Source organism: Protopterus annectens, chromosome 11.part0 (genome assembly GCF_019279795.1).
Source record: "Protopterus annectens isolate FY-2018-M chromosome 11.part0, PAN1.0, whole genome shotgun sequence".
Classification (NCBI taxonomy): Eukaryota; Metazoa; Chordata; order Ceratodontiformes; family Protopteridae; genus Protopterus; species Protopterus annectens.
The window spans coordinates 225,429,836-225,445,094 of NC_056745.1; the positions used below are offsets into that span (position 1 = coordinate 225,429,836).

The window sequence follows — 15,259 nt, forward strand, 5'->3', positions numbered from 1 at the left end:
AAGCAGAGATTGCCTCTAAGTAGGCGATATGAGACAGAGAATAGTTGTTTAGTCTGTCCATACAGGACAAATGTTTAAGGCCTAGGATCCTCTTTGTGAGGTACTTTTGCGGCCTCTCCAGTTGTTGCAGGTGTTTAGTGAGGTACATGCCAAATGGGGCATTGTACTCAATGATTGACCGAATGACGGAAGAGTAGAGGGAGACAATAACATCTTTCTTCCTGGATGCAAAACCCTTAGTAATGAGATGTGCCACATAGAAGGACTTTCTGACCACAGTGGATGTGGAAGCATATCTTTCATCTTTTCAGCAGCAGACTCATGGAGAAAGCTTCCAAATCAGATACTTGTATTGAAACAGTACCAGTAGCTGTAGCAGTAATACCACACTCCAAACAGAGCACTCAATGTACTGACAAACACAGAAAGATGTATATGTCTCAATCAAGCAATGATGAAATCACTAGGGACCACAATGAGCAGAGTTTTAATCTTAATCTCTCCATTTCATAACACATAACATTCACACCACATTTGGAAAGGCACACCTCCACTCCCTACAAATACACCCACACCCACACAACATACCAGTCAACTTTAAAGCCTTTCCCACCTCTCTGCAAAACACTGCTGTAATGGCTTTGGCAAACAAAAATGATTGATGGATGTCAGCTCAGGACTCCCTTCCCTAAGTACTGGAGCCAGCCATTGCATGGTGATACTGTATGTGTGTACTCCACCGGGCCGTTCTCAGGCAGATATGCTTGTTGTTTGTTTGCTTGTTATTTCCCTGGAACGCTAATTCCACCTAATACATGGCTTCTCAGCGCTTCTGTGGATCACTAGTGATATCTGCATTGCTTACTGTACTTATTTCCTTGTTTCACTTGAAAGAAAGTTACTGTTTGTCGTTTTTGCATTTAAGTTACCTGTAACACTTTGCACTTAAGTTACCTGGCACTTGCTCACTAAAGCAATTATATGTCAGCACTAAAAATTAAAAGCACTACACCTTCACTCCCCACTGGCCCTTGTTTTCAATTATTAAGGAATTCCCAATATTATTCTAGCATGTCCAAAGGTCAGTTGTCAATCTCCTCTCCAGTCCAGCTGGTGAATCTGGGAATCTTGAGGCAATGTTACAACTGCATCATGTACACAGACAACCCTCTCCTCCTCCCAACAAATTCCAACACATGTGAGAGATGCAACCATATAGCCAAACTGGAGGCTAAGCTCTCTCAACTCAGTACTGGCATAACCAGTCAGGAGGAGAAGGAAACCACACTCACTACAATTCCAGTCTCACATAGACCTACCACGACAGCAAACCAAACACATAATCACACAAAAACATACTCGGAGGCTCTAAATAAAGATCTGCCTAAGCAGCAGAGACCTCCAAAGCAGACACCCAAGCAACCGCTACCCCAAAACAAAACACGTGCAGCACATATCCTCACAAAGCCAGTGTGCCGAACAGTCACAGCCCTTAAGACTAAACAACACACCTGATACACTTGTAATAGGTGACTCTATCATCAGGCACACTGACGTCCCACTCACCAGGCTGAACAAGGAGAGGGTCACGGTGAGCAGCCTGTCGGGTGCTAGGATCCGCCACATAACACAAGCACTCAGGTCACTCCAAGGCAAGTACAAATATGACTCAGTCATTGTCCATGCTGGTGTGAATGACCTGAGATGTACCTCCCTGGACTACATGAAAAGAGACATAAAGGAGCTCTCTGAGCATGTAGCCCAGGCCGGTATGACCCTGACCTTGAGTAGCATCTTACCCTCACCAAGAATGATGTCACAATATGAAGACAAGATGATCAATTTCAACAATTGGCTTAAGTACTGGTGTCATTCAAAGGGGATCCAATGCCTGTCAGCTTGGGATGATATGCTCAACAAGCCACGAGGCTTAGGGACAGCTTGCACCTGTCACCCTGGGCTTTCGGATATTGGCAAAGGCTCTTGCTACCACCATAGTGCCTTTTTTAGGCAAGGCTCAAAAGACAAACCCACCTCCATAGGTATCACAAGGGATAAGAAACTAAGAGTAATGCTACTCAACGCCAGAAGTCTAAACCTCAAGATGCATGCACTCGAAACTCTCCTTAGCATGGAGAACATCGATATCTGTGCAGTAACAGAAACCTGGTTCAGGGCTCCTGAGAGCATCCCAGCACTACCAGGTTATGCCTCATACCATGCTTTTCGGATCCAAACCTTGGACTGAACCACAAAAGGAGGGGGAGTATCGATATTCATCAAAGATACCCACACCTCCAGGTTGGTGGCAAAGCACGAAGCATCAGAGATTATCCATGTGCAACTAACAGTGGGTAAAACTGCCTTCCAGTTTATAGCCTGCTACAGACCACCCTCCCAAACCCAGGAACCCCACTCGGCCTTCCTGAGAACACTGGAAAATATGAAGGTCTCTCCAAACACCATTATACTGGGCGACTTCAACTATCCAAACATAGACTGGGAGCATTACTCTAGCTCCAACACCCTAGCCCAAAGGTTCCTAGAATTTATAAACTCAAATGCTATGGAACAACTTGTTACCAAACCCACAAGAGGGGAAAACATACTGGACCTGATCATCACCAACATGGGGACTCTATGCTCCAGACCAGAAGTGTATCCCTCACTGGTAAGATCAGACCATAAACTAATCTCACTGGATATTCACATCCTGACCCCATCCCCTGCCCAGAAAACCACAGTGAAAAACTTCTCTAAAGCAAATTTCACACTCCTCAAAACCGAGGTGGAATCCTTCAAAGCCCCGGGCCTGTGGAAAATACGGCCCAGACCGCAGAATCCTTTATAAACACATTCTATGAACACCTTCAGGAATGCATGGATCATGCGATCCCAAATAAAACCAAGACCCAATCCTCCAAAGGCAGACGTCCTGTCTGGTGGACCCCAGCCATAAACAAACTATACAATAGAAGGAGGAAGCTACTAAATGACAGAGCAAAATCCCAAAAAGGGAAGGCATCACTGATCAGTATTAGCAAAAATCTACGGGCACTCATAAAATTGTCTAAGGCCAGCTTTGAGAGAAAAATTGCACAGGACACTAAGGATAACCACAAGGCTTTCTTTAGTTATGTTAGGAACCTGGGTGGTAATTCCCAGATATGCTCAGAATTAGTCCAAAATGACAAAAAATACACTGAACCCACAGACATTGCCAACATCCTAGCTGACAGGTTCAGTGCAAACATCCCCCCCCCCACCAAAAGGGCAAATATCTATCCCAGCAGAGTGCTGCCCCCCTGACATCTCAGATGCTCAGGTAAGAGCTGCCCTCTCCAAAGAAAAATTCACAGCATCAATGGGACCAGACGGTGTCCCGGGCTGCATCCTACATTAACTCCAAGAAGAGCTAAACCCAAACATAAAACTACTGTTCAATCTCAGCCTTACTACAGGATATGTGCCCAAAGAGTGGCGTACAGCAACAGTGGTCCCTCTCCATAAAGGTGGTGCCTCAACGGATCCTGGAAACTATCGCCCCATAAGCCTGACTAGCTTGGTCTGCAAAGCTATGGAAAGGATCATCATGGACCTCATAAATAAAGATATTGGGGACCTACAGACACTGGATCCTACAAAGTTCGGCTTTGTTAAGGGCAGATCCTGCCTCTTAAACCTGGTTGATTTCTTTGAAACAGTCACCAAGGCCATTGACGAGGGGAAGGTGGTCCACACAGCCTACCTGGACCTCGCAAAAGCCTTCGATACAATACCCCACTCGGGCATTATAGATAAGCTCACCAGCTTAAATATAAACCCTATGTCACTAGATGGATTGCAAACTGGCTCAAGGACAGAACCCACATGGTTAGAATTGCTGGAGCCATGTCAGACTCCAAACCAGTTACAAGTGGTGTCCCACAAGGCTCAGTCCTGGGACCTCTCTTGTTCGGTATATATTTCTCGGAGGTACAGGCCAACACGGAAGGACTGTGGCTGACCAAGTTCGCAGATGACTGCAAACTGGGTGCCATAATCGACTCTCCAGCCGACACAAGCATCCTCCAAAAGGGCCTCATAGAAACAGACAACTGGTGCCAGAGCCATGGCCTCAAGCTAAATGCCAAGAAGTGTATAGTCATCCCTTTGGCAAAAACAAAGTGCCCAGAAATTACCACATAGGTGGTAATCCATTAAGTACAGAAGAAGTAATTAGGGACCTGGGGACCCAAGTTGATAGCAATCTCTCATTTGACAACCACGTGGCCAAAGTGGTTAGAAAAACATTTTATATAGCCCACCTAATCATGAAGGGATTCACATCTAGATCAGGGAGGTCATCGTGCCTCTTTACTCATCCCTCACCAGGCCCATAATTGAGTACAATGCCCTTTTGGAATGTACCTTACCAGACACCTGCAGCAACTGGAAAGACCCCAAAAGTACCTCACCAAGAGGATCAAAGGGCTCAAACAGATGCCATATGCTGCCCGGTTAAAGAAACTCCAGCTCTACTCAGTGGCATACTGCCTGTTCAGAGGCGATCTGTGCCTGACATATAAAGCCATGTCCAACCCGGAATTAATGGACATGCTGCACCTCAGAAAATCCAAATCCCATCGAGCTACGCGCTCGAGAGATTTGAACCTCAGCATTGAAATAAATAGGACATGCTGGAGGGACAGATTCATAACCCAGAGGCTCCTTTCACTCTGGAATAAAATCCCAGTCCAGGTTAGGCAGAGTCCCTCATTGACTCACTTCAAGAGGAATCTTGATGAGTGGATGGGAGATCATAGGTTTACCCCGGGTATCACTTCTGTGTCACTGTTAGACAAAGGCACAGTATACTAACCTCGAAAAAGGGCATAGCAAAATAAATTTAAAATGGGTGGCGAAAGCCAAACACATTCTGGCTAGGCTTATAAATGCCCTAGGGCAGATAGCCTAGTATGAACCTATGAACCTATGAACCTATGAAGATGTGGGCATGCCTTAGGTGTTCATTTTTTTCTGCAATGTAGTGCGATCTCAGAGTTGGTGTATTTAATTTGCACGGGGTGTGGGGGATGCAAAGGGAGAAGCCCATCTGCAAAAACATAAAAAAATTACATTATGGTCTCAGACTGTTGTGTGGTGGGTGTGATCTAGGCGGACCTTGCTACTTCACACCCAGTGGGTTACGCATATATGGCATTGCCCACTGAACTTACACAAGTGTCCCTCTCAGCAAGTCAACAAGCAGGTGTCAATGTAAGAGCCACCTAAGGAGATAGGGATGGATGTGGGTGGTCAATGCCAACTCATTCATCTGCCTGAGAAGGAATTTGTGGAGTCCCACCACTGTAGTGTAAGAAGTCATGGAGGGGGAGGCACAGTTCTGCAAAGGAGTGCACAGTGCTCTGAGTGGTATTGCAAGTATGATAAAGGGGCAAACCTTCAGTAACCAGGAGAAGCAGGTAGTACACTGTCCTTTCCAGCTATGGGGGGAGGGGGCTGTTATGAGCATTCAAAAGACTCCTAACCCATTCTAGACAACAGCTTTAGATAGAGTATGATGAAGGGGTCAGTTGCTCAGAGCACAAAGCGTTGGGGGGGCTTGGTGATTTGATGATCCTGATTACTGTTTAATGCACACCAGCTTTTAAAAGCCGGTATTACATTTGTGGTCTACACTGCAGCAACTGCTTGTTACATTTGTTGTGAGGTTGTAAGCAGTTTGCTACCATTTAAAAGTAAAAAAGAATTTTAGTTTATATATATATATATATATATATATATATATATATATATATATATATATATATATACATATGTATGTATAAAACGTGAGCACTATAGCATGCTGTGTGGGGGTATAAACTGCAGCAGGCAATTTACTACAGTTTAAAACAAAATGATTGTTTTCTTTGCTTTTATTTTATTTCCTTTGTTTTAACTATAATGTAAAGGAAAGAGAGTTGAGGGCAGGGTACTCTAAAGGGACCTGATTGGCCCCAGGCACCTGATCACTGAGGTTTTTTTTTTTGCTCTTCCATTGAAGTATCTCTCGGACCACCTGGTTGGCTGGTGTGCCAGTGCAGGATTTGAGGCAGACCTTTTTTTTTTTTTGTGCTCTTTACTTGAACAGGCAAAGATGCTAGTTGAAGCAGCTATGCCTCTGGCTTTAATCTCTGTGTCTTGCCTGGAGGGAAGCAATATACGCATGTAAAATTTGTGGTTATGGGGGCAAGGGTCAAAAGAACATGATTATAGTTATGCTTACATGAGTACGACCCCAGGAAAATGCAAAAAGAAGAAATAACTGATGTTTTGATTTATTTTTTGTTAGTTCCTGCTTTTTGAGGTTGAGTTCTAAATAAGCTAACTAATCTGCAGTTTTGCTTCTACTTACAGATAATACTTTGGTATGTGTGTTCACAGCCTGTTGCTAAGCAAAACTGTACATAAGAGCTTGAGTCTAGCCTCAGGTGAGGAGTGATTTGATACTAAGCTGGTTGGCAGTATTGTAGTTTCATTTTGCTTAACTGATTATTACTTAGGAGAAAACAAAACATTAATATATATATAATGCTGTGTTGTCATGGATGAAAGAACATATATTGGACAGTGTAGTTCCACTGTGTTATATTCCAAGTAAAAAGGCACATTGACACATATACTTTATATTTGTATGTTAAAATTCAGGCAGCTGTACAAAACAGTTTACCTTAGGAATAGAATATTACTTGTATAGCTTGTATGTATATATAGAAATGTAACATTCCCTGTATGTATATATATATATATATATATATATATATATATATATATATATATATATATATATATATATATGTGTGTGTGTGTGTGTGTGTGTGTGTGTGTGTGTGTGTATTTATTTACTTATCCTATGTTGACTGGATTAGTCCCACTAGGCTAGTGGCCTCTTTTCAGGGATATCAAAGGTGATTTTTCAATAGTATGGGAAATTTGGCCAAGGCAGCAGGAAACTTCTGTTACTATTTTTTATAGGTGCCATGGGATCTTTTACATCCATCTGAGCTACCACCAGCTCAAGCATATGGGAACTTAGTTTAATGTCTCATCTGAAGGGTGGTACATGCAGGAAAGTAACATCCCCTAAAGCTGCAGTGTAATATCAACAATTTGAAAATTAATCCAATACCTGCAGTGAGAATAGAACCCACAGCCTTCTGATCTTTCCACATCAAAGGTGATTTCTGCTACAAGATTGTACTTGCTTATCTCCCCAAGTGCAATTCCATTTCATGTGTTTGCCTACCCCTCAGTTATGCTTGTGAAATAAAATCTTGCACCAGTTTCAATTTGCTGTGCTTGCCTGCCTTTTCATTGGCAGAAAGCATCCAGGAAGTAGTAAATCTTAAAGCTGCGGTATTTTGGTTTGACATGCATGCTAATTAATGCAGGAAAGGAAACCCTTTTTTTTAATTAATGTTTTTGCCATGCCCCACAGCCAGCACCAGGCCCTAGACAGCTACTTAGGTCGTCTAGTGTTGGATCCGGCCCTGCCTCAGATATGTATGAAATGAGCCCACCCAAAACTGGCCATTGTGGTACTCTACATCACTTTATGTATTCTTCATGTTGTCCCCCTTACCATGACCTACTGTGTCACACCAGTTCTTTCACTGAGTAATCCATAGCCTTGTTCCTATCTCCCTTACTTTTTCAGTTTTCATAGTAGCTCCTTTGAAGGACTGAATCAAAGGTCTTCTCGAATTCCAAGTTGGTCACATTTACTGTTACTCCACTGTTAGGTTTCCCTGTAATCCAATTATTGTTGTCTTGGAGGCTGTTGTCCAATAACAAACCAGATAGGTTTTCCCTTAAGGATTTTTTTTAAACAAGAAACGTCTTTATTAAATTATCATGTATGACATAGACAATCTTACATTTATATAAATGTAAATAAATCATACTGACACAATCCCATTTGCAAACATTATATATTACAAACCATGCTGATACAACTGTAGCTGCAAAATTATATATCACTTATAATATAACCAGTCATTGTAAGTCAAACATTACATAGCTCACTCAAATCCTGCTGCCTTCTTTTAAACTTTGTTCCTCCTCTGCATATATTGATCCCTCACTTCCCAGTTTTCCTATGTAATTTGCTCCTACCCTTTTTTAAAGATCCCAATTCCAGTTTTATCTCTGTTACTGTCTTCTCTACTTCTAGTAAAATTGGTATTGACTTTAATTTCCATTTTCTAGTAACTGCTTTTTTGGCAACTATCAGAATTAGACTCAGCAAGGTCTTACTATGTCTAGGCAATTCTTATCTGTATCATAGCTCAAAAAAAAGCCCTTTCCTTAGTTACACCAGTTTGCTCTCCCAGCATGTCTGACAGAGCAGTCTGCAGGGGAATCTTTAAAGTCTACCAACTCATTACACTCCCCGAAAATAAATATGTTCCCAGTTACAAGTTTTCCCTAAGAAATGCTTTCACAAATTTCCCTAGCAGTGCTGTTAGGCTAACAGGTCTGCAGTTCCCTGAATTTCTCCTCCCCTCCCCCTCGCATTAGTGTTCAAGTGCTTATGCTGTTCTCAGTCGTCAGTGAGCTGCTGAAATTAGCACACTTGCCAGATTCTTGAGGACCCTGGAGAGTAGCCTACTTGATATCTTTGCTTTATCTTTCTTTAGGAAAGCCAGTCCTGTCACAAACTCCTGCCTCTCTGTCCTATTGTCTGTCTCACCGGTCTTCTCTTCCTCCATCACAGCATGAGACTATCCTTTGGAAACCAAAGTATTTGATCAGAACGTCTTCTTCTTTCTTTCCAGTCTTCCCTGATCTCCTTCCTGGTTTTGTTGTGTCTCACCACATCTGCTCCTCTTCAAATCCTTCTTAATGCAGTCTATATAATGGGTCCATTTTCCCATCTTAAGCACTTTTGTCATCCTGACCCCCACAGAGAAAAATCAGATAAAGGGGGCTGATGCTGGCGATGATGATGGTGGTGAACTCCATCGGCCATGTCTCATTAAATATTTGCTATTTTTTGTGCTTTTCTTTTTCTTTGTTACTCTCCTGCTTTCCTGTATGTAAAGCACCTACTGCAGGTCCTCACTCACCTTGCTTCCACCTCTTCTTTGCCCCCTCTTTTGCCCTAATTGCTGCCATTACTTTCCTTTCTAGCCCCACTGGTCTTGTCCTCTCCATAATAGAACAATATTTAAAAATCATACATTTTGTGCGATCTGCATTCAAGATATATCACAATCAAAACTGTTGACTGCCCAGGAGCTCTTACAACATTACAGATAGACATAGCCCAAAATTCACAAAATTTCATAACCGTTTAGTATACGTCTTATATTTCCTACATAACTACTATTCAGTGGTGACATTTAATAATTCCCAGAGATTCCATTTCTGCCAAATACATTTACTAAAGGTTCCTGTTGTATTACTCAACTTTTATTTTTAGATCTCCTTTTGTATATTCCACTAACGTGTCTATTTTTGGTAGATCAAATAAGTTCCATTTCCTACTGATATGTTTCTTGGCTACCAGAATAACCAGACAAATCAGTTTAGCCATCCCCTTAATACTACCAAATCCTGAGTCCCAATCTAACACAAGTATATTTTCTTCAGGGCAAAGTTACTTCCTTGAGTATTATTTACTAACCTTTGTAGGCCCTCCTTAAACTGATCCAGCATCCCGAATCCCTCAAAATATGTGCTTCCAGTCTCCATCATTGTTATCTCAACATCTCAAACAAGTCTTAATTACCTGAGGAAAAATATTGCTTAACCTTGTTGGGGTATAAAAGTAGCTCAGTTTATAGATTCTTTTGTGTTGAATAACATGACAGCAGCAGAAAGTCTGTTGAATTTAAATAAGTAACTATTACTAACAATAACTTGGTTATTTTCACTTTATGTAATGATAGTTCCAAAATATGCAGAAAGATCTTGGCAGTTTATACACACTTTGGTATTATTACATGAATATATATTTTGAGTTTAGGAGGGAAGGATGTGGAACAGCTACTTGGTTTACCATTTTGCAGAAAAAAAGTTAATAACTGCAGTCAGCATTGTTATACCATAATGTAGCTGTCCTGATTGTAGTAAACAGGTGAATTACCTAGCCCTCATGCCTTACAGTATATTACAACAAAAAACACATTTTTTGGAATAGATTGATTCCTTACAACTCAGAATTTATTCAAAGAATTGTAGGTTAGCGGAGAACACCTGCATTCTCAATACAGTGTGTAAAAACATAATTTTGGTTTTATATTAAGTAAACAGAAAGCAGTTGCTCTTACTGTCCCCTGAATGTGCTGTTTTAATAATTGTGAATTTCTGATATGGCCATTTTTTTTTACTGTTAACGGTCTTTCTTAAATGTAAATGATTACACTTCATCACTGCATTTTAAAAAAAAGTTTGTTGTCAATATGTAAACTACATATTTTAAATGTATGCAATAGATGTTTTTGCCTTAATTCTGCACAGTCTCACGTATGGAATTATATTATGGAGTATTATAACATTTATAACATTTATTAATCTGATGCATATAGGCATTACAATACAGAAATATTAGGATGCAAGATTTGGGGAAGAATTATTAGAGATGCAAAGTATGAAATGAGTGAGACATCATTTCTGATGTAAAAGAGAATGCAAGCAAAATGTAGGAGGGCCAGATATTTTAGACATTTTATCACTGAGAAAGAAAGAAAGATGGTAATAGTGGAGTGTGGTCAGCTGTGGAAATGCACTGGTTATAAGGATCCAAGGTTGTGAAATGGACTTGTTGTAAGGATCGAGGGCAGCAGACTGTGACGATCCACCACTGGACCCATAATCAAGCAGCCTCAATCCTCACTACTGGCACCAGTGGGGGACGTTCACTGAGATGTTAAACGGGTACACACACAGTATTTTCCAGATGCAGCTCTCTGCATCAAGTGCAATTTCCTTTAAGAGCACACAGAGACCACAGTCAGTCTGGGGCTGATTTCTCCCTCTTCCTCAAGATCCCCACTGGCACAGCTATAGAGTTGAGATATCAGCTGACTGACCAAGCCAAGACTTCCAGCACCCTCTCTGTCCAACCAGTTCTTTGTGTCCTTGCCCAAGTAGCTGACACACACACACTCTTTGAGCTTTGATACACACACACACACACACACACCTGGAAAGGCTGGCACAGGTTTACTAGCTATGTCCCCTTCTGCCCAGACTATAAGGTAGTTACCACTGCCACTGGTTACTAGTCATCAGCTACTTTAAGGCCCTTAACAAAGGGTGTCAAATCCTACTGTGTAATATTAGTATTAATATTAATACAAATGGTAGTTTGACCACGAAATGCTATTAGGAGTGGCCCACACAGTGTCATCAAATAAATATGTCAGTATTCTCAAAACTATCTCTACACAGATCAGCCACCAATGAAAGGTGTAAATGTATTTAATAATAAATAATAAAAAAGCACAATACTAAATATATTCACAGTGCCATCAGAGTTCAAAACCACAGGAAATATTTAAAATAGCATTGCAATACAGGCTCACACAAATAAAGAAAAACAAAATCTAAACTAAGCCTTGCTATATTCCTGACTGTATCTAAGAGAATTATACTATATCCTAATAAATTACTAATAGAGCAAGACAGATGTTGTGGTGAATGGGTCTTCTTGTTGTCAAGTCCAAGACAGAATACAGAATGTTCTGTCTCACTAAGGGACTTCTCAAAATAATATCTAAAATATTACTGCTGGGATAGCTTGTAGAATGACATAATTTCAGGTCATATGACTCCAAGTTCTCATGCAAAACCCCTATTGCTGACAGCCGGCAGTATTTGGCATCTACCTGTAAAAATAAACATACAAGGGCTTTTGCTCAGATCTTGGTAGATTCTGGAAGTCAAAAAACAATTTCATTCCTTCATACTTTCAAAGTAGCAATTAGTTCACTCCGAAGACAATACAGAAATCTTCCCTAGTACAGACTTTGTGTCTCTAGCTGCATTAAAACATTGTTATGGCCTAGCCTATAAAGCAATTTAATTTCAAATATGTTTTTAAAGTTTGCTGGACTGAGGTTAACCCTCCAGTTTCCTCTGCCAAAACATATACATTTAAATATTTACAATAGTGCATGTACATTTCTGTTCTCTTCCAGTAGGACACACTGTGGATAGAGTTTTAAGCACAAGCACTTTACAAATGCCTTTTCAACACAAACATCTGTACAAAACATACACATGACATGCAGTTCTAATACATTTGTAACACAAACATCCATCTAATATAAATTAGCTTGATATTCACAAATGGTATATAATTATTTACAAATTTCCAGCTAAAATTCCAGCTAGCTGTGCTGGCAGTACCTCTTTTTGTCACATAGACATGCACTGGTTGTAAGGATTCAGGGTAGCGGAAATGCACTGGGAAGTAGAAATGCACTGGTTGTAAGGATCCAGGGTTGTGAAACTGTTCTCATTGTAAGGATCCGGGATAGTGTCAAACAACTGCTGATAAGGAAAGTGAACAGTAAGCACAAGATGAAATTACTAGAAACTTGTGACTCTGGCATATCATCAGTCATCTTGGAGGTTTCTCGACACTTGTAGAAAAGGAATGGAATGTCATAATGTCATTGATGAAAGATTAAAGATGAATCAGGGCACAGAAGAATATGAGAGTATCAAAAAGCGGCAGCAATATTTTGGGCTTGTGCTAACCACTGCAGATGAATTAGGGAACATGAAGATGAAGAAACTATGTGACACTGACTGACTTTGACCTAGTCATATTATCAGATATTGTTCTCATGTTGCTCACAAAGAGGTACTTGTATCTAATGGGTTTACCTGGTTAACACACGACAGAACGAAGTGAATACATCAATAGGAAGATGATGAAAAGCATCACGGTAGCAGAGACGCAGGATAGCAAAGATGAGAGCTTTAGTAATGCAACAAGACAGATGAACAATGCCCAGAGGAACAGAAGAAGAACAACCTGTTAAAAGGGATATGGAGTAATATCAACAACAAATAAATAAATACATAAATAAATGGTACAATGTCTTAACATCAGTGCAGGAACAACAGAATACTGGTACCTAATACTGATTCACAGTTGTTCAGCCTGATAATTTGGACATGTGGTTAACTCTGATTACCTGAGGATGGCAAACTGCACATTTCTACAAAAAGATGCACAGAGAGATCCAGGACCTGCAAGACAGTGAGTGGGACAGCTCTACTGGGAAAATAATATTAAGGAAGGTACAGTAGGGATCCCACAAATAGTCAGAGCCAGTCTTGTATGTGTTCTTGAAATAGAAGGCCTCGCAGGGTGAATAGGAATGTAAAAAAATACAAAAGACCCAAATGAAACAGAGGATGAAAGTTGTCTGACATCTGTGAACAGACAGAGCCTACAATAAAGGAGGAATGGCGACAGGATGAGAGTTTGCTATGGACAATAGGATTCTTGAGGAATTAATAAATGGGATCTGCCCTAAAAGAAAGGACAGAGATGTGATGATGGGCCAGGACAGGAAAGTATTCAGACTGAGTTAGAAAATGGTTTCCAGTCTGGTTATGGGAACCTCACAGTCAAATTCCAACATGAAAAGGGAAAAAAGAGAAGCAAAGATAGTGAAGGTTGGATGTAACAAACAGAAAGTGATAATTGACAAAAGAGTAGGCATTTCTGTAGCACTAGAGATGCTGGATAAGGCTACCTGTAGCACTGGACATGTTAGGTAAGGCTACCTGTAACACTGGACATGCCAGGTAAGCTATGGAGCTTCTCATGATAAACCATATAATTAACTTAATTAATAAACAAACAGGACATTTATTTTGGTTAAATATGCTTTGCAGGGTGCTACAATGGTGAAGCAGTCAGCATTGCTGTCTTGCAAAACTTGGTTTTGTTGATTTGTTCTTTGGTGTTTTTTTTTTTTTGTTTGTTTTTTTTGCAACATCTGGATACCCCCTCCCCCTTTATCTATATGAGATTTCACTGGTTACCCTCCACATCCCAAAAACATATTGTAGGTGATTTGCTGATTCTTCAGATTATCTATAGCTGTGCAGCAGTGTGTGTGTGTGTGTGTGTGTGTGTGTGTGTGTGTGTGTGTGTGTGTGTGTGTGTGTGTGTGTGTGTGTGTGTGTGTGTGTGTGTGTGTGTGTGTGTGTGTGTGTGTGTGTGTGTATGTGTGTGTATATGTGTATATGTGTGTATATGTGTGTGTGTGTGTGTGTGTGTGTGTGTGTGTGTGTGTGTGTGTGTGTGTATATGTGTGTGTGTGTGTATATGTGTGTGTGTGTGTGTGTGTGTGTGTGTGTGTGTGTGTGTGTGTGTGTGTGTGTGTGTGTGTGTGTGTGTGTGTATATGTGTGTGTGTGTGTGTGTATATGTGTGTGTGTGTGTGTGTGTGTGTGTGTATATGTGTGTGTGTGTGTGTGTGTGTGTGTGTGTGTGTGTGTGTGTGTGTGTGTGTGTGTGTGTGTGTGTGTGTGTGTGTGTGTGTGTGTGTGCCTGTGTCTGTGTGCCTGTGTGTGTGTGTCTGCCTCTGTCTGTGTGTCTGTTGTGATGAGTTGTCATCTATCCATGATTATTTTTTCCTTATACCCACTGAGTGCTGGGATAGGCTCAGACTCCACAGCATTCCTGAATATGATAAAGGAGGTATCAGAAAATGCTTTCATCATTGGTGAAATGAAACTGTAGTTAAACCTTTGATGTGTGCCACGATCTCTAGACACTATTTTTTCATTATATAACCTAAAGTCCATATGTATTAGATTTTTAATTTTGATAATCTGAGACTACGTCATGCTTTATAATTGTTACTCTAAATTTAAAATATAACAAAAATAAATAACATACGGTTGTGAATTATCTGCAATACTTGGAATTTCAGAACAACCTCTCAATGAAAATCTTTTTGACACACTCCAAGATCCTTTCATAAAAACTGCTTCAAGAGTATAGAGGCCTAGAAAGAAAGAAAACAGGGAAATCATTAATTTCAGGTAACCGTAATAAGTGTTCTGAAATCAAATGATACAAGCCAGCAAAAAACACTTCCATTTATACTCATAGATACTTACTGGCGAGGCTGGTGATACTTTTGGTGTTGATTAATGGACCTTTAAAAACATTTATTGTGAGACATTTTGCAAAAAATATACTATAAACAAATTTTGTTGCCTGTATGTACTAATTA

General features: G+C 40.5%; 1 protein-coding gene across 1 annotated transcript in view; it reads right to left on the bottom strand.

Moving 5' to 3' along the window:
- Window positions 1–15,259, bottom strand: part of PLXNC1 (plexin C1) — a 735,616-nt gene that overhangs the window by 506,508 nt on the left and 213,849 nt on the right. Inside the window, exon 7 of the mRNA XM_044087647.1 lies at window positions 14,920–15,028. Coding sequence (XP_043943582.1) covers window positions 14,920–15,028 — 109 coding nt within the window. The remainder of the gene's footprint in view (window positions 1–14,919; window positions 15,029–15,259) is intronic.